The 20,925-nt window shown below is 44.3% G+C and overlaps 1 protein-coding gene across 2 annotated transcripts in view; it reads right to left on the bottom strand.

The window, feature by feature from the left end:
- The window catches only part of ppp4r2 (protein phosphatase 4 regulatory subunit 2), a 53,727-nt gene extending 37,325 nt beyond the window's left edge, over positions 1–16,402 (bottom strand). Inside the window, exons 1-2 of one of the 2 annotated variants that reach the window (XM_033036722.1) lie at positions 16,108–16,402; positions 15,909–15,990 (exon numbers count right to left, since the gene is read on the bottom strand). In XM_033036722.1, coding sequence (XP_032892613.1) covers positions 15,909–15,990; positions 16,108–16,141 — 116 coding nt within the window. In that variant the 5' untranslated portion in view covers positions 16,142–16,402. Of the gene's footprint in view, positions 1–15,908; positions 15,994–16,107 lie in introns of both variants that reach the window. The other variant, XM_033036721.1, reaches the window with a different exon arrangement.
- Positions 16,403–20,925: the final 4,523 nt, after the last annotated feature.

The raw sequence follows: 20,925 nt of genomic DNA, 5'->3' as shown, positions 1-20,925 counted from the left end.
GTGGATAATTGAGCTACCAATCAGCACATATTCGATGAGCGTGAAGAAATTAGAACACCCGAGGAAATCCATTTGGTTACAGGGAGAATGTGGCAGCTGCCAACACACAGCACCCAATGTCAAAATCAAACTTCAGAGTTGCGTACCAGCAGTATTAACTATTGTGCCGCTTAACATTTAACAAATGCCTTTTGGAAATAAATCAGTTATGGCTATTATCAAATAAAGGATTACAGGTTAGTTATTACACTAGTTATTCTTAGAAATAGTAAAATTTGAAAGCTATAATTAACACTAGTGGATATGAATGAGGCTAATTAAAGGTCTAACTCAGCAGGAGACCCAATACATGACTACTCTAATTATTTGCCAATCAGAAAAGATCATTAGTAAATTTCAATTTACCTGTCCTTTCTGCCACATCGAAAGCCCAGCTATCATAGACATCGATTATTCTGAACCTAACTGGTACTCTCACTATTACAGAGTTCAAAGAATTAACTTAATTTTTCCATTAACACGCTAAAAAAAAAAACTATATTTGGTTAAAAAAAAAAAGAGCAATATTTACGAGACATCAGAGCTGACTGAAAACACAGGATAACTATCAACATGGGGGCGCTTTTAAGCACAATGATTTAAAAAGCATTACTTGGAAATAAGGGAAGCAACATTAATATTAACATCATACATGCAATTCCCAATAACATTTCGTTGTTATTTAAGCAAGAAGCCAACACTAACTCATGGCCATCTGACAAATACACTGCATTTCAGCAATTAACAGCAATCTAGGTTACAAGCAGTTAATATGCATGTCGTTTGAAACTGATGCAAATGAAATCCCGAGATATTTTATCCCAGGATTGCAGTGGCTGATATGGAAAATATTGTCTAATCTTATTGATTTTTTATTTTTTTTGGACTCAGACACTACAAAAATTTTATATGGGATTATAAATCCCATAGAATACAAAGAGCACACCTTAATAAACGAAAAGAGTTGGGTGGTCTAGCGCTCCCCAACTTTATGTATTATAATTGGGCAGTAAATATTAAAAATATGATTCACCTGCTGGACAATTCTGCCCAGCAGGTGAACTGGATTGTAATGGAAAGAGAGGACTGCTCTCCGTGTAATATAGGAGCGACTCTCCTCTCACCAATACATCTGAATAACAAAAATTATAATACAAATCCAATTATACATAGCACAATTAGAACATGGAAACAAATAAAACAGAACCTAAAATTAAGAAACCTATCTCTTTTAATACCAATAGTTAATAATCCATCGTTTAAACCATCAATTATAGACAAATTACAGAACTGGGTCTCTGCGCATCCCTCTGCAACTGGATCCTCGACTTCCTCGTCCACAGACCAGTCTGTTCGTATTGGTGGAAATGTGTCAACCTCAATAACAATCAGCACGGGAGCACCTCAAGGCTGCGTGCTCAGCCCCCTGCTGTACTCACTCTATACCCATGACTGCGTAGCGAACCACAGTGCGAACTCCATCATCAAGTTCGCTGACGACACCACTATTGTGGGGCGTATCACTGATGGGGATGAGTCAGAGTACAGAAGAGAGATCGAGCAACTGTCCATATGGTGCCAGCGCAATAACCTGGCCCTGAACACCAGCAAAACCAAGGAACTGATTGTGGACTTTGGAAGGAGTAGGAGGGGGACCCACAGCCCCATTTATATCAACGGGTCGATGGTTGAAAGGGTCAAGAACTTCAAATTCCTGGGGGTGCACATCTTTGAAGATCTTTCCTGGTCCGAGAACACTAACGCAATTATCAAAAAAGCTCATCAGCGCCTCTACTTCCTGAGAAGATTACGGAGAGTCGGATTGTCAAGGAAGACTCTCTCTAACTTCTACAGGTGCACAGTCGAGAGCATGCTGACCGGTTGCATCATGGCTTGGTTCGGAAATTTGAGCGCCCTGGAGAGGAAAAGACTACAAAAAGTAGTAAACACTGCCCAGTCCATCATCGGCTCTGACCTTCCTTCCATCGAGGGGATTTATCGCAGTCGCTGCCTCTAAAAGGCTGGCAGTATCATCAAAGACCCACACCATCCTGGCCACACACTCATCTCCCTGCTACCTTCAGGTAGAAGGTACAGGAGCCTGAAGACTGCAACAACCAGGTTCAGGAATAGCTACTTCCCCTCAGCCATCAGGCTATTAAACCTGGCTCGGACAAAACTCTGATTATTAGCAACCACTTTCTGTTATTTGCACTACCAGTTTATTTATTCATGTGTGTATATATTTATATCATGGTATATGGACACATTTATCTGTTTTGTAGTAAATGCCTACTATTTTCTGTGTGCTTAAGCAAAGCAAGAATTTCATTGTCCTATACAGGGACACATGACAATAAACTCACTTGAACACTTGAACTTGAAATCATTTATACAATGGGAAAGAATGGGAATCAAAACGCTCGGAGATCTGTATGAATTGGGAAAATTACTATCATTTCAACAACTACAACTGAAATATAATTTGAAAAATAATCAATATTTTAAATATCTTCAAATTCGTGATTATCTGAAAAAATACACAAAAGACTATCATAATATGCCTACAGACTTACTGGATGAAGTAATGAAGACAAAGGCGGAATCAGCTAATCTAATATCGTACTTATATAACATCATCTTAAACATAGAAATACCCACAACTGATGGAATTAGAAGAGACTGGGAACAAGAATTAGCTATAAAAATTTCAAAAGAGAGCTGGGATAATCACTTACTACAGGTGCATAAATGTTCGATCAACGTACGACATACTCTCATCCAATTCAAAACATTACATAGACTATATTATTCAAAAACTAAAATAAATAAACTCTTCCCTAATGTCTCACCCATCGGTGATAAATGTCTGTGTCAAGAAGCTACCATAGCGCATTCTTTCATTCTTTGTACAAAAATTCTGGAATGAAATATTTGACATCTTTACAAAATTAATTAAAATAAAACTGGTACCAAAACCAGAATGGATTATTTTTGGAATATCGGAAGGTAACCCTGAACTAAACGTGTTTCAGAAGAATTTACTCAATTACGGGCTAATAATGGGAAAAAAGCTCATACTTAAATTCTGGAAAAATGCGCCTACACCAACAATAAAAATGTGGATATCAAATATGTTTGAAACACTACATCTGGAAGAGATGAGATTCCTCTTAGCAGGCAAAGCAGACCATTTCCAAAAGACGTGGTCTACGTTTTTGGAACTATTATAAGCATAAGGTGCAATAGTAATTAAAAATAAATAAATAAATAAAAGGTGCCAGGATCTGGTAACGGGGTGTAAAAAAAACAAGACAAAAAAAAACAACAAAATAACAAAAACAGACTTGGTTGGTAGTCCCCTTTCTGCGGAGTTTAATGATATAATAGAGCGATTGTTTCTCCTTTCTTTTTCCTTCTTTTCTAGGGTCTTCTTTCTTGCTTTACTTCCTTCTCTAACTTCTAAGGGGCTTTCTTTTCTCAACACTCTCTTGCACCGTCACGACTCTTGCGCACTTTCTTTACTTCTATCTTTTTCTTAAAGCTCAAAAAATGAAGCGGTACAAAAAATGTATTAAGACATATGTGTTGTGTAGTATTGTAATTTACCGTACCTCTAATAAAAAAAATTAAACTAAAAAAAACAATCTTATTGATAATGACAACAATCACCATATACTGTATTCATAAAGTGAACCAGTCAACGAGCCCATGCAAACTAATTTACCAAGAAATTGGCCCATTCACATTGTTTTTCTAACCAAGTGAATGTCTTTTTGCTCAGCGTTAAATCCCCATTACAAGATGATAACAATCTAAAGGGATAAATCGGGTAGATGCACAGAATCTCTTACCCAGTGTGGGGGAAATCGAGGACCAGAGGACATTGGCTCAAGGCGAAGGGGAAAAGATTTAATAGGAATGTGAGGGGTTGCCTTTTCACACAAAGGGTGGTGGGTGTCTAGAACAAGCAGCCAGAGGATGTAGTTGAGGCTGGAACTATCCCAACATTTAGGAAACAGTTAGAGACAGTTACATGGATAGGACATGTTTGGAGGGATTTTTGACCAAACGCAGGCAGGTGGGACTAGTGTAGCTGGGACATGTTGGCGAGTTGGGCCGAAGAACCTGTTTCCACACTGTATCACACTATGACTCGAGGAACGATTCTGGAAAGAACAGTGGGGAGAAAAATAAAATAAAGATGTCAGGGGGTGCACAACTGCTGGCCAGTGAGAAGTGAATCCAGGTGAGGGGGGGGGGGATTTGTAGATGAGGTCAGTTGGGGGATAGCAGAGGATGGGGCTTGACTGGTGGAGATAATCAGGGACTGAAGATTATGGAATCTGATGGAAAGGAAATTGGAGCAAGGAACCAAATAAGGGAGGGCTTAAGGAAACGGGGCTGGGAGGGGGAAAAAGGGATGGAAGATGCAGCAGAAGCCCAGTGAGGGAAATGGGAAAGAAAGAGAAGAGATCAGTTAACCTGAACTTTGAAAATTCAACATTCACACTGTTGGGTTGTTGACTACAGAGGCGGAATATCATCTGGATCTGCCAACTATGTGCCAGATCGTGTCCCCATCCTGTTCATACTCTTTTCTCCTCTCTACTCTTAGTCCCGAGGAATGACCTCATCTGGAAACACAGAGTGCCCATTTCCTTCCACTTTCCACCTGACCTCTAGCAGATTGTTTGAACGCTCAAGATTACAACCCTATTATCATACAATAATTATCGGATGCTTATCACAAATGCCAATTGAATATTGCCATATGCTGAAAATAAAATAATTCAACATGACTGACAAAACAATGAGTTGCAAAGTGAAAATTGGATTTAGATACACGGAAAGCAAAGAAGAAAACCTAACTTGACACAAAAGATAGACTGAAGAGTCTTTTTTTGCACCAATGTAATTTTGGCAGGAGCAAGTGTCAAATGCTTGCAGAATACAACAGGAGTTATTTTCCCAGCAGATACAAAACTTATATTGCTTAGTGTAAAAATGCTGTCACCTTAAGCAGCTATTGTACATTTAGTGTTACGGCGCTGCCACTTTTATTTGCAATAATCAACAATTGAGAAATGAAATGGCATTACTGCAATGACAATATTTGCTATATTGACACAAAATAAAGATTAAAAAACAGATCTAAAAAGTTAGCACTACTCAAATAGATGCTACTCAGTCCAGACAGGATCCTGGGTCAGCAAGAGGAAAATTAAATTCAGTGTCTCTGGTCACAATTTCCCATTTCTTCTTAGATATGATGATTATTGCAGAGGATTACAAGAGATACATTACTGTTCAATTAGATGGTTAGGTGTTTTTATTTTTTAAGTACAGTGAAAACCTAGCAACTATCTACTAATAGCATTATGGCAGCATGAGGAATTATAACAAGGCACAATTTGCAGGAACAAAGAAATTTAAATAAATTAGGTTATAAATTAATGTCAACTTGAATATATTACAGGGAAACATCCCCTGAGTAACTTGATTGTTCATTATTGAGGGGTGACAGAGTAGTGCAGTTGTTTAAGAGAATTTTACAAAGTGAAATGTTAGAGAAAAATCAGTCTCCAAAGAACTAAAAGGGGCATGAATAGCATGAATATTCATTGGCACTAGCCAAAAAAGCACACTCATACCACTTTTTCCTCTCAACACTAAATGCACAACCACCAGATTCGGGAACACCTTCTTCTCCACCATTATCAGACTCTTGAATGGACCTCTCACAACGTAACAAAAGTAGTCTCAATCTCCCATTCTACCTTATTGCGATGTTTGATTTTTTTTTTAATTTGCACATTGCAGCTGTAACATGATATTTTGCACTCTGTATCCATTCTTGTATTGTATGGTATTGTATTCAAATTTATTGTCATTGTCTCAATTAGAGACAACGAAATGAATTTTCCTTACAGGCAGTATCATAAAAATAAATAAATAATAAATAATAAAACATATTAAAAATAAAATTGAATTTAAAAAAGAAAAGCACAAACACAGAAAGTCCACGACACAACATAACACAGTGGCACCAAGGTGAGGAAGGCACCATAGTCCAGCCAGCCTCCCCTCCGATCTTCCCAGATGTTCATCCATGGTCTGGACCTTCCGAGCACCCGCAGTCGCCGCACCGGGCGGCCCGATGTTCAGGCCCTCACGCCGGGCTGGTGGAACGCCGACGCCGATCCCCGACGATGAACATCCTCCTCCTCAGCGGCCCGGACCTCCTGATCAGCCGCCTCCCGCAGCCGGAGTCCGCAGGCCGAGCCGGGCGGAGTCGCAGGACCCCGCGTTGTTGATCAGCGCCGCCCGCGTTGGGAGCTCCGCAAACCGCAGCTCCATGATGTCGGTGCAGCAGGTCCAGCACTCCGGGCTCCAGACGGCGATCCCCGGTATGGCATCGCCAGCCCCGCGATGTTACAGCGCTGTCCCACCGCTGCTGGAGCTCTGGTCGATCCCGGCAGGAAAAGCCGCGCCAATCCAGTAGGTAGGCCGCTGGGGGAGTGAGGACGCGACTCGAATAATAGTCGCGTCCTCTCCAGGAAGCGACCGAAGGACGGTATCCCCCTTACCGTGCCCTCTTCCCCCACATAAAGACATTTAAAAAAACATAAAAAACACACTTTTACATAACTAAAAAAACAAAAAAACAGCGCCACCGGAAGTACAATTCCCTGTTGTATGTGTGTCTGTTATACTTGTGTTGCCAGGAAAGCATGCAAAGGTTTTTCCAATGTATTTCAGTACACATGGCAATAATAAAGCAATACAGATAGGCTAAGAAATAACTTGATCTCTAAAATATTAACACCAGGAACTGGCTGCAGGAACACAAACGTTTTTGTTTTTTTTAAACCATATTAATGGCTTGGATGAATATTCCCAAAATAACTTCAAAGTCTGCGGTGATGCAATATTCAGAAGTGTGGGTGGATAAGAATGGCAGCAGACATCAAAAGGACCTCAGTTGATAAAAGAGACTTGCACATTGGAGATGAAACTTAACAGAGAAGTGTGTGGTGATGATTTGTCAAGGTAATTTAATTTAACTAAATTTAGCTAAATTTAATTTAACTAATTTGTAATTATTTAATTGAGTTTATTTGAAGTTCTTTCTTCCCAATTTCTATATTACTTTTGTCATATTTTAGTCTTCTCCAACTCACTCCAAAGATTTAAACCAATCTGGATTTGAGAGTGTTCGCTATAAGGAGACGTTAGACACCTTTCGACTGTTTTCTCTGGAGCATCAGGAGCCGAGGTAAATGCAAGTATGAGGCATAGATAAGGAGAGAGATTTTTCTACTGGTGTAAAATTGTCAAATACCAGAGGGCATGCATTTAAGATGAGGGGGCAGGGAGGAGGAGGCAATTGAGAAATGCAATAATTTAAAAAAGGCAGAAAACAGGTATTTTGAACTGAAGAGTATAGCACAGAAACAGCCCCCTTTACCCAGATTGTCTGTGCCAACCCCGAAGAGACAGGAGACTGTAGATGCTGGAATCAAACTGTTGGAGGAACTCAGCAGGTCAGGCAGCATCCATGGAGGAAATGTGATCTGTCCACTCCCTCCACAGGTGCTGCCCAACCTGTTCATTTCCTCCAGCAGTTTGAATTTACTCCCCCTGACTGCACATGGTCACTATCCCTTCAGCACCTGCCTGTTCATGTGCCTGTCTAAAAGCCTTAAATGTTGCTATCCAGCACCTACCCTGGCAATGCATTCCAGGCACTTCACTTTAAAAAAAAAACTTGCAAATCTTTAAACTTCCCCCCTAACACCTTAAATATATCCTCTTAAGTATTTGATCTTTCCGCTCTGGGAAAAAGACCATCTACCCTTCAAATGCCTTTCATAATTTTATATATATGTGTATCAAGTCACCCCTCAGCCCCAAACATTCACAAGAACACAATTCAAGAGTTCCTTGAAAGTAGCATCACAGGTAGATAGGGTGGTCAAATGCCTTTCAGCACATTGGCCTTCATTAGTCAGAGTATTGCATATAGAAGTTGGGAGGTCACGTTGCAGTTATACAAGACACTGGTGAGGCCACAATTAGAGTATTGTGTTCAGTTTTAGTCACCTTGTTTATATGAAAGATGTTGTCAAGCTGGAAAGGGTGCAAAGGTTTACGGGGATGTTGCCAGGACAGGATGGTCTGATCGAAAGGGAGGTTGAACAGGGTAGGACATTATTCCTTGAAATGCAGGAGGATGAGGGGTGATCTTACAAAGGTGTACAAGACCAAAAGAGGAATAGATTGGGTAAATACAGTATTTTGGCCAGAGTAGGGGGAAATCTGAACCAGAGCACCATTATGAAGATCATAAATTAATCAAGTGGAGAAATTGTTTGACAAATTTGCTATTGTTCCCAGAGGATATAACAAAGAGGGTGGATAACAGAGAACCATTAAATGCATTTTTGATTTGTTGAAGACATTTGATATAGCGCCCCAGAAAAGGTTACACCATATGGAGGTTGCTAGAATATATTGACATGGATAGAGCAGGATCAACTAACAGAAAATTGAGATTTTAAAAATTGGTGTTTTTTGGATTAGCAAAGGGGATCAATGCTGGGGTCTCATCTATTTGTAATCTTTATTAATGTAGTCGAAGGGACAGTATACTATGGCCAAATGTGCTTCTGATAGAGGCTGGAGGGTCAGTAATTTGCAAGGATATGGAGAGTCTGCAAAAAGATGAGAATAAGTTGAGCTGGCAGGTGGAGTGCAACGTGGTAAAATATGCGGTTATCTACTTCACCAGGAAGAAGGAAAAAACAAATTAGCATTTAAATGTTGTAGTGCAAAGAGATCTGGGTGTCCCATTACATGAAACAAAATTTAAACATTAAGGTACCGCAAATAATCAAGGTTAATGGAGTATTCGAAAAAAATTTAAATACACTCTGAAAAGCTGAAAGATGGAAAATTGTGGAAATACTCAACAAGCAGCATTTGTAAAAAAAAAAAAAAGGAGTCACGTTTCACATCTGAGACACTCCATCACAACTGGAAGAGAGAGAAAACAAGTAGTTTTCTGTAACACTGGGGGATGGGTAGATAAAAGGCTGATCAGGCGAAACCAAGTAGTCAGATGTGGCAGTTAGAAGCACTGTGCTTGTTCATTTGTGTCATGTGTCACTAATAGCAGGGCTGTGGGACACGCCCAGTAGGCCGGATTCTCTTTATGAAGGCAGGGTAAAGGCCTTTATTCATTAGGAATGGAATATGAAAATAGGAACGTTTTGATGTTTTAAAGGCACAGGTGTAATTATATCTGAAAAATTCCCCCTCCCCCCCCCCGAATTTTAAAGAAGGAACCACTGGAGGCAGCGCAAAGGTGGTTCATTGGGTTGATTACTGAGATGAAGAAGTTTACCAAGAAACAGGTAGGTTTGGGCAACACTCGGAGTATCAAAGAAACAGGGATAATTATATGCAAGATTCTGAAGGAGATTGACGGGGTGGATGCGAAAGGATTCCCCCAACGAAGACATCTCCAATCAGGGCATAGCTTTGGGACAGGAATAATTTTTTTTTCTCTCAAAGGATCGTACTTCTTTAACATGCTGCTGCAGAAAGCTAGACAGAATTATTGATTATATTCAAGACAGGAATTTAAATTGCAAGAGAATAAAAGGGAATGAGAAGAAAGCAGCAAGTGTTGCAGAAGCTACAAATGGGACACAAATGTTTTCAAAAAGTCACTTGGCCTACTATTTCTTACATTTTTCTGTAAAGAACACAAATAGAAGCGTAGGCTTTATTATTGAAGGAAACACAAAATTATTAAACCTTTATCACCTGGTGTGTAGGTCTCAGTCAGAGTATTCTGAGCACCAAGAGTGAGTGACACTGTGGATGGGGTATACGAGAAAAAGGGTCAATAGATTCAATGATGTGGGAAGACAGGGAAGGTCAGTGTTGGAAGAAAAGCACAAGACATTTGATGGGTATTCAAAATCATTAACTGTTTTGATACTAGGCAAAATTATTTCTGGTACAACAAATTTCAATAATTAAATGATGCAGAAATAAGATAACTGGCCATAGAACCAATGGGGGTGACCCGAGGATTAAAAAAAATAGAGCAAGTTATGATCTGGAGTTACTGCCTGAAAGGTGGGTGGAAGTGTATTCAACAACATTCAAGAGAATCGTATATACAGATTAATTGTATAGCAGCACCAAAGGGAGATATTGGCAAACTAAGATAACGCTCCTATACTTCCACAAGACCAATTAAGGATGGACACAAATGCAAGCCTTTATGAGTGGCATCCCTTCCTAATTACGATTTTTAAATACAACTTAAGACAGGTATGATGGTCCAAATAGCCCCAATGTTGCAATAGTCTAATTACAACCAATAGTTTTGGAACAAAATAGCTCAGGTGCAAAGCTGAAACTCTCCCGAGGCAGTGTAAACCAGTTGGGAATATTTGAATATTGGTGTTTATTATTTTCAAAACATTTAACTGCTTTATAATTCACATAATACTTCAATTCCAACAATTAAACAACTATTAATCATCATGTCTCCTTAACTATTGGGCATAAGTAAATCTATTCCTATCTATATCCAAAACACACTTTGCTGCACTTACCAGGAGATTGGCTCCATGCGTTTTACCTCACTCCAATACAACCAATGACCAAGGCCCACTGTTCTCAAATGTTAGTAAAGACTATGCAGACTGGGCGCATTGCTCTTTAAGGTATTGGATTTTTAATGTACACTAAATTAACTATTTTAATGCCCACTTAAAGTGCCCTGTCCAAGGTATTACATGCTACAGTGAAGTTGGGCTGGGTTTTACAAACATGCGATTTGAACATAATCCAAGACTAAAGTGATACCCATTTGCATGTCCAACTGCCTCCTTATAAGTGTCATAAAACTCTGAACAGCTGAAAACATCGCTGTCATGGTTAGAGTCATCAAACAATATAGAATTCCGACCACAAACTGAGATTGCAAACTTAAATATAGCCTCAACTCCTTTGCATCCAGCCCCCAAAGTGATACACTTCCTACTTACACTGAAATTGCAAACAAATAATGAAAATCCTCTATTTTGTGTCCCCTCACAAGAGTCCAGCTGGGGCACAAATCCAGCGTTTTACCAAAATCCATTGTAATTAGTGAGTAGTTAATGCCACCATTGAAAGATTTTAGAGCACTAAGAACTCAATGCATATTGTGATCAGGGAGAAAGGCAAATGTCGTTAATTATGATCTTTTCAAAGTCTGAGCAGGCCCAAGGGGTTGTCTGGACTTTGAAAATTAAAACTGCAGATTCTGGAAACTGAAATAAAAGCAGAAGATGCTGGAAACTCTCTCCATTTATGTCCTTTTACATAAAAGATTTCTACTATTTTACGAGATTCTGCAGCAATATCAGTGTCATAACAACTGGATATATATTACAGCAATTTAGTGGAAGGATTTCAACAAGTTCATATTGCCCTGATCACACAAGTAGTTGTTTGAATTTGATTGCTATTTTATCACCTCCTTGGTGCATTTGTAAGAGACATCTAACGCGGTTCGAGTTATTGGAAGAAAATGTTAACATGAACTTAAAAAATGAAATGCTTGTAGATATATTCTGCCTTTTCTGAAAAGTTTAAATGAATGTTTTCGTCATTAATATGCAAACTGAAGATAAAATACCCCGTATACTCGAGGGATCAAAGGCTAGGAAAATAAAAACGGCATCACATATTTGAGGCGACTCAGAGAGAAGAAGCTTTGCCACAGCGCACAGTGAGTGGGAGAGATATCAGGGAGGTGAAGAGTGCTAGGAAACCAAAACCACAGCCAAATCTCGACCAGCCGAAAGCAGTTTTGGCGGGCCTGGCATCCCAGGGTTTGCGCAATGCGGTTCGGGTTCAGCAGACAAGGACACCGACTTAGTCCGGGGACCAGACAGGGGGCAGCAAGGTGGGACAGTCGGTGCTCTAGGCCTGCGGCCCGGCCTGTTAGTTCACCCAGTCCCGGACCTCGAGTTAAAACTGGAGCACAGGTCGTGGTGCAGGCCGGCTGCGTTCAAATCACCATCCCCTGTCTGCGGCCTTCAAGGAGAAGCTTGCGGCCGTCCGCTCTCTCTGGGTGAACACGAGCCCTCGTACTGCCGGCTCCAGGTCCGCTGAAGCCGGAAGGTGGGGTTGGGAGGCGATCACAGGGAGCTGCAATCCACCCACTCGGCTGCGGGGACTAAATCCCCACCTAAACAAGGGCAATTCAATCCACAGCATGATCAAATCTGATCACACGGTCCCCTCCAAAACATAAATCTTTCAAATAGTGAGCAGGCAGAGTCAGAATCAAAGCGGGAAGGCATCTCATTGACCTCTACTTCCTCCAAGATTTACAACTAAACAGAAGCCATCAAATGCTAGTTTACCAAAAACACTCATGGAATATCTCGCATACCTTGGCAATCACAATTTAACCCTGCTAATATTGTGGAAATCAACTTTTATTTTCTCCACCTGCCAACAATGCAAACCCTTTCTGACAAAAAAAGAAATAAAGCAACTGGTTCAGTTCACTCTGCACAAACCAAAACTGTTTGTTGATTGTTCAAGAAGGAACTGCAGATGCTGGAAGATCGAAGGTACACAAAAATGCTGGAGAAACTTAGCGGGTGCAGCAGCATCTATGGAGCGAAGGAAATAGGCGACGTTTCGGGCCGACACCCTTCTTCAGACTGATGTGATCAACTGAGCAAGGTTGCCCGACCATTGGCCACTTAAAAACATCCCTGGATTGGTGGATGATTATTATTCCCACGCTTCAAAAGCCAGAAGTGTCCCAAATCTGACCAGACAAAAGCAGAAACTGGGGGCAGGTTGTAACAATCCGTTCCTGTGCCCATCTGCCCAGGATACTTTGTAAAGATCACCACTACTTCAATTCACAACTCTTGTGAATTGCCACTCTCATAACCATGACCCCCCCCCCCCCTTCTCATAAAGAGACAACCTCTTTATGTCCATAAATTCCAAATATCATGATGTATGGATCTCCCACCTAATCACAATATCCACCACCAAACACGCCACCACTCACAAAGAAACTACCTGTCCTACCTGCTTCTCCCAGAAACATCACCACCCCGTCAACTCTTGCCTCCACTGCACACCCAGAAGGCTACATTTCCTGCCAATTCTCTCCCAGTGACTCGCCCCACAAGTAGACCATCTCCGCCACTCTGGCTTTGCCCCATCCATGCTCTTCCCCCACCCCCCAAGCTCACAAAGTGCTTAACATCCCACAAATAGACTGCATCTTCCAGCCCAATTATGCAACTACCCACACATTAAAGGACCACCACTTTTCACAAATCCTGATCAGAGAGAAACCAGTGACTTCTGCACTCACCATCCATGAACAACCCACCCCCTCCCCCCTTCCTCCAGTGCCCAGCTGTGGAAGCAGCCAACCACAACCGTTGACCACCCCACACCAGCAGGAAGGTCACTACCACCTGCAAATTTTCATCCACCACCCACCGACCCAATTGCATGGAAACCACTTCCTCAACCTACCCACTGCCCTGGAGCAAGACAACCACCTCCCTGCTCTGCCCTTTTTCCTGCCACTACCACAGCAAGACCACTTCCCCATGCAACCCAGTCACATCACGAGGACAGCATCTTGCCATCTTGTCCAGATCCCCACCCTCACAGGGAGACCACCTCCTTGCCCTGCCTGTTCCAAATTCTGAAATAGACCCCCTTCATCTACCTATCCTCAAGTAGACATCTCTTTTACGACCAATATGAACCCTTCTTTCCCATACACCTCCCTGAGCAGACCCCACCCGTCTCTGCCTCCCTCTGCAGAGCCATGCTTCTCTCTCACCCTGCCAAATAAACTTCTTCCCACTCCTCCATACCCTAGAAAAGACCTCTCTCTACACACCACCCCCACCCCCATGGATCCTTTCTACTCTTTCACCCTACCCAGAGTGGACCCCTTAATCTCCCAACCCCTCCCCCATGAGCAGGCCTCATTTTCCTCCACCCACTGCCCCCCAAGTAGGTGTCCACTTCCCTCTAAGCAGATCTCATAAAAAACTCTGCCCACCAATCCCCCCTCCACTCTCTTCCTGCTCTCCCCCACACTTTCTCTCCCTCCCCCCAACTCAGGCCCAGCACCTCAATATATCTTGCACAACATTGTGGAGTTGGGAAAGTGTAATTGGTCCCCTTGACACTCCAAAACCGAGCTCTGTCTCTCCCCTTGCCCCCCCTTCTCTCTCCCCTTGCCCCCCCTTCTCTCTACTTGCCCCCCCACCTCTCTCCTCTTTTCCCCCCCACCACTCTCTCCTCCCTCCTTGCCCACCTCTCTCCTCCTTGGCCCCCCCCCCCACTCTCTCTCCCCTTTGCCCCCCCCCCCACTCCCTCCTCCTTTCCCCCCCCACCCCCACTCTCTCTACTTGCCCACCCCCCCACCCCCCCTCTCTTCCTTTCCCCCCCCAATTCTCGCCTTGCCCCCCCCACTCTCTCTCCTGCCCCCCCCCCCACCACCACTCTCTCTCCTTCCCCCACCAATCTCTTTCCTTGCCCCCCACTCCATCCTTGCCCCCCACTCTCTCTCCTTGCACCCCCCCACTCTCCTTGCCCCCCACGCTCTCTCCTTGCCCCCCCCCACCACCCCACTCCTACTCTCCTTTGCCCCCCCCACTCTCTCCTTGCCCCCCCCACCCCACTCTCTCTCCTCGCCCCCCCACTCTTCCTTGCCCCCCATCTCTCTCCTTTCCCCCCCCCACCCCCACTCTCTCCTTGCCCCCCCCACTCCTTGCCCCCCACTCTCTCTCCTTGCCCCCCCACTCTCTCCTTGCCCCCCCCTCACTCTCTCCTTGCCCACCCCCACTCCTTGCCCCCCCACTCTCTCTCCTTGCCCCCCCCTCTCCTCCTTGCCCCCCCCCCCTCACTCTCTCTCCTTGCCCCCCCCTCTCCTTGCCCCCCACCCCTCACTCTCTCTCCTTGCACCCCCCTCTCTCTCCTTGCCCCTCTCTCCTCTCCTTGCCCCCCCCTCTCTCTCCTTCCTCCTTGCCCCCCACCCCCACTCCTTCCTCTCTCTCCTTGCCCCCCCTCTCTCTCCTTGCCCCCACCCCTCTCTCCTTGCCCCCCACCCCTCTCTCCTCCTTGCCCCCCCTCTCTCTCCTTGCCCCCCACGCTCTCTCCTTGCCCCCCCCACTCTCTCTCATTGCCCCCCACCCCCCCCACCCCCACTCTCTCTCCTTGCCCCCCACCCCTCTTTCTCTCCTTGCCCCCCCCTCTCTCTCCTTGCCCCCCCACTCTCTCTCCTTGCCCCCCCCCACCCCCACTCTCTCTCCTTGCCCCCCCACTCTCTCTCCTTGCCCCCCACCCCCCTCTCTCTCCTTGCCCCCCCCACTCTCTCCTTGCCCCCCCACTCTCTCTCCTTGCCCCCCCCACCCCCACTCTCTCTCCTTGCCCCCCCACTCTCTCTCCTTGCCCCCCCCCTCTCTCCCCTTGCCCCCCCCACTCTCTCTCCTTGCCCCCCCCACTCTCTCTCCTTGCCCCCCTCTCTCCTTGCCCCCCTCACTATCTCTCCTTGCCCCCCCCCACTCTCTCTCCTTGCCCCCCCTCTCTCTCATTGCCCCCCCCCCCCCCACTCTCTCTCCTTGCCCCCCCTCTCTCTCATTGCCCCCCCCCCACCCCCACTCTCTCTCCTTGCCCCCCCTCTCTCTCCTTGCCCCACCTCACTCTCTCCTTGCCCCCCCACTCTCTCTCCTTGCCCCCCCCCCCACTCTCTCTCCTTGCCCCTCCCCCCCCCCCCCTCCCCTCACTCTCTCACTCACAGAGTTTCTCCCGTCTTTGCGACATGACAAAGGAACTGGTCCAGCAGCGACGACACTTCCTTCTTGGACTTCTTCTCGAAATCTGCTAGTAGGAAAGAGAGAGAGAGAGGGGTTGGATTAGCGAGGTGACCTGGAGAGGGAAGGGGGAATGAGAAGCCTCCCGGAGCCCACAGGCGCCCGCCCGTGTGGAGTCACTGACCTGCCAGAGCTTCCAGAAGGCTTTCGGGCTCCATCTTAGAGGTGCAACAGAAAGCGTCGCCCCCCCACTCCCACACGCCGATGACTGGGACCAAGAGTACCGCGGGATAAAGTTTCCCCCCCTCCCCCCTCACTCAGCCAGTCGGCAGGCCCGGCACCGAGTGAGGCGCGCACAACATGGCGCCGCCCGCCCGCCCGCTCGCTCACGTCATCCCCAGGCCGCGGGCGCGCGCCTCAAGGTCGGGCAACGGCGCATGCGTGCGACAGGCCTGGCTGCAGAGGGTCACGTGGGCGCTGGGGATGACATCTGTGTGTTATGTGTATTTGTGTGTTATATGTGTGTATTATATGGGTGCTTATTTATGTATGTATTATGTGTGTGTATTATATGGGTGTGTGCGTATGTATGAATGAATGTGTGTGTATTATATGTGTGTATTATATGCGTGCTTATTTATATATGTATTATGTGTGTGTATATTATATTGGTGTGCATGTATGTGTGTGTGTGTATATGTATGTATGAATGAATGTGTGTATGTATGTATTATGTGTGTGTATTATATGTGTGTGTGTATATTGTATGTGTATTATAGACAATAGGTGCAGGAGTAGGCCATTCGGCCCTTATGTTATATGTGTGTATTATATGTGTGTGTACGTGTGTGTATACTTGTGTGAATTGTATGTGTGTATTATATTTATGTGTGTGTATTGTATGTGTTTTATGTGTGCGTATTGGGTGTGTGTGTATGTGTATTATATGTGTGTCTATGTGTGATGTGTATTATGTGTTTGTGTATTATATGTGTGTATTATATGCGTGCTTATTTATGTATGTATTATGTGTGTGTATTATATGGGTGTGTGTGTATATGTATGTATGAATGAATGTGTGTATTTATGTATTATGTGTGTGTGTTATATGTGTGTGTGTATATTGTATGTGTATTATAGACAATAGGTGCAGGAGTAGGCCATTCGGCCCTTATGTTATATGTGTGTATTATATGTGTGTGTACGTGTGTGTATACTTGTGTGTATTATATTTATGTGTGTGTATTGTATGTGTTTTATGTGTGCGTATTGGGTGTGTGTGTATGTGTATTATATGTGTGTCTATGTGTGATGTGTATTATGTGTGTGAGTATGTATAATGCCTATATGTATTGGAGTGTATGTGTGTATGTATATGTGAGTAAATATGTGTATGTATATGTGTGTGAGTGTATTTATATGTGTATGTATGTGTGTGTGTGCATGTATGTGTGAGTACATGTGTGAGTGTGTATGTGTGGGTGTATCTGTGTGTTTCAGTGAATGCATATGTATGTGTGAGTGTATGTGTCTATATGTGTGTGTTGAGTGTATGTGACGTGCACAGCAATAATCTGCACCTAACTCCCTTTGGTTTGGCATCAGAAATATATTGATTTAAAAACAAGTAAAATCTCCACGCAATCTCCACCGAAGTGCACTCAATTAAAACAATCAGAAATACACATATTCTGCAAATTGGCCCAGGGCAGTTCTTCAAACAGTCTGAAGAGGGGGTGGATACAAGGAACTGTAGATGCTGGTTTACATAAAAGACAGCTGGATTAACTCAGTGAGTCAGGTGACAAGAGATCTGAGATCAGTGTGAAGAAGGGTCCCGACTAGAAACGTCACTTATCCATGTTCACCAGTGATGCTGCCTGACCCGTTGCGTTATTCCAGCATTTTGTGTCTTTCTTTGTAAACCAGCACCTGCAGTTTCTTGTTTCTACTTCTAAAAATGTTTCTTGGTCATACCCAGTCAAATTGGATCCCAGACTCTCAAAGTCACTCACTAAGACAACCCCTGCTTTGTATCTTTAGGTAATCGGTCTATATATCTGTTCCCCTATTTTCTGCTTGCTATTGCAGGCCTTTCGTGCAATCCCATAAGTGTATGTATCCTTGTTTCTTCCTTGCTTCCTTGTTTCTCTCTACCCTTATCGCCTCAGTGGATGAACCCTCCGGGATGTCCTCTGAGTGTCAACTCCATAATTAGTAGTGCGAATCCCCCACTTCTTTTGCCTCCCTCTCAATCATGATTGAAATATCAAAACCTCGGAACATTGAGCTGCCAGTCGTGTCCTTCTCGAGGCCATGTTTTTGCAATGGCCAAAACATCACAGTCCCAAACATTGATGCAGGCTCTAAATTCTTCTGCTTTCCCAACAATACTCCTTGGATTGAACTAAACACACCAGCCCATCATCATATTCCTTTACGTCTTTCCTTTGAGAGTTCCTAGTCCTAATCTCTACCTTCTCTGACCTACTACTCTGGTTGCCACCCCACTGTCTCTCTCTAGTTTAAACTCTTCCCAGTAGCATGCTTAAACCTCCCTGCAAAAACTGGACTGGTTTCCCTTTGTGTGATATCCAAACACTGGAGAGTTTTTCCCATAATTTCCAATGTACAATTTGGATGGACACATCTGGAACCTATTTTTACATAAATAAACTTTATTGAGAATTTAAAAATATATACAAAACAAGAACAGTGTAAGAAAACTCTTCTGACATACTTAACGTTTATACATTCATTAGTGATATAGAAACATAGAAACATAGAAATTAGGTGCAGGAGTAGGCCATTCGGCCCTTCGAGCCTGCACCGCCATTCAATATGATCATGGCTGATCATCCAACTCAGTATCCCGTACCTGCCTTCTCTCCATACCCTCTGATCCCCTTAGCCACGAGGGCCACATCTAACTCCCTCTTAAATATAGCCAATGAACTGGCCTCGACTACCCTCTGTGGCAGAGAGTTCCAGAGATTCACCACTCTCTGTGTGAAAAATGTTTTTCTCATCTCGGTCTTAAAGGATTTCCCCCTTATCCTTAAGCTGTGACCCCTTGTCCTGGACTTCCCCAACATCGGGAACAATCTTCCTGCATCTAGCCTGTCCAACTCCTTAAGAATTTTGTAAGTTTCTATAAGATCCCCCCTCAATCTCCTAAATTCTAGAGAGTATAAACCAAGTCTATCCAGTCTTTCTTCATAAGACAGGCCTGACATCCCAGGAATCAGTCTGGTGAACCTTCTCTGCACTCCCTCTATGGCAATAATGTCCTTCCTCAGATTTGGAGACCAATACTGTACGCAATACTCCAGGTGTGGTCTCACCAAGACCCTGTACAACTGCAGTAGAGCCTCCCTGCTCCTATACTCAAATCCTTTTGCTATGAAAGCTAACATACCATTCGCTTTCTTCACTGCCTGCTGCACCTGCATGCCTACTTTCAATGACTGGTGTACCATGACACCCAGGTCTCGCTGCATCTCCCCTTTTCCTAGTCGGCCACCATTTAGATAATAGTCTGCTTTCCTGTTTTTGCCACCAAAATGGATAACCTCACATTTATCCACATTATACTGCATCTGCCAAACATTTGCCCACTCACCCAGCCTATCCAAGTCACCTTGCAGTCTCCTAGCATCCTCCTCACAGCTAACACTGCCCCCCAGCTTAGTGTCATCTGCAAACTTGGAGATATTGCCTTCAATTCCCTCATCCAGATCATTAATATATATTGTAAATAGCTGGGGTCCCAGCACTGAGCCTTGCGGTACCCCACTAGTCACTGCCTGCCATTGTGAAAAGGACCTGTTTACTCCTACTCTTTGCTTCCTGTTTGCCAACCAGTTCTATATCCACATCAATACTGAACCCCCAATGCCGTGTGCTTTAAGTTTGTATACTAATCTCTTATGTGGGACCTTGTCGAAAGCCTTCTGGAAGTCCAGATACACCACATCCACTGGTTCTCCCCTATCCACGCTACACTATATATTTGGTAGTGTTTGTAAACTATCTTTATACCAAGCACCCTTGCCACTCTTATGTTCCCTGATGTGATATCCCTTCCCTTGTTTGAGGGGTGTCGCCACCAGACCGTGTCCCCCTATGTCCAACAGTAGAAGGACCCAAGACTCTGGTCCTCCACCATAGTGTTGGCAGCACCAAGCTTCAGCGAGTGCCTCAGCATGTACTCCTGCAGCCTCGAATGGGCCAGTCGGCAACATTCCCAGATGGACATCTCTCTGCCGGGGATCAATAAATTTCAGGCAGACCAAAGAGTGTTTTTCACAGTGTACAAAAAGGAATTGCAGATGCTGGTTTACACCAAAGATAGACACAAAATGCTGGAGTAACTCATTGGGACAGGCAGCATCTCTGCAGAGAAGGAATGGGGACGTTTTGGGTCTGATGAAGGGTCTCGACCCAAAATGTCACCTATTCCTTTTCTCGAGAGATGCTGCCTAACCCACTGAGTTACTCCAGCATTGTGTGACTATCTTCAAGCATTCTTCACAGAATTGATGATCTTCAAGCAGCACTTGTTGTCCATCTCTGAATATATCTCAGGGATCAATCTGTAAATCATTGAGTCTTCTGTTGCAGAGCCTGCATCATCATTCTCCAGAGTCTCTTGCGCAAATCCACACTCTGCGAAGAAGTGGGCAACTGTCTCCTCTCCGTAGCAGCCGTCTAAAGGCAGTGTGTGTTGCTAGGAAGATTCTGACGGTGTAGGAAGGATCTGACTGAGGGCCCCTCTCACCGCAAGCCAAGCCTTAGCTTGTTGGTGAGTTCTGGTGAGGGCAGTCTACTCAGGGAGCCACACCATTGAGTCCTTGTCCTGCAGGCTGTTCTGTGCTGACCACTGCCTGATAGACCTGTGCTCAAAGGTGTTGGTCCAGAAGAACCTTTCCACAAAGGGCAGGTGATGCGGCAATGTTCAGCTGAACGACACATAGCATAGTATCGGAGCCAGGCCCATCCT

This window comes from Amblyraja radiata, chromosome 18 (assembly GCF_010909765.2).
Source record: "Amblyraja radiata isolate CabotCenter1 chromosome 18, sAmbRad1.1.pri, whole genome shotgun sequence".
Lineage (NCBI taxonomy): Eukaryota > Metazoa > Chordata > Chondrichthyes > Rajiformes > Rajidae > Amblyraja > Amblyraja radiata.
This window is presented reverse-complemented; position numbering and strand designations above follow the sequence as displayed.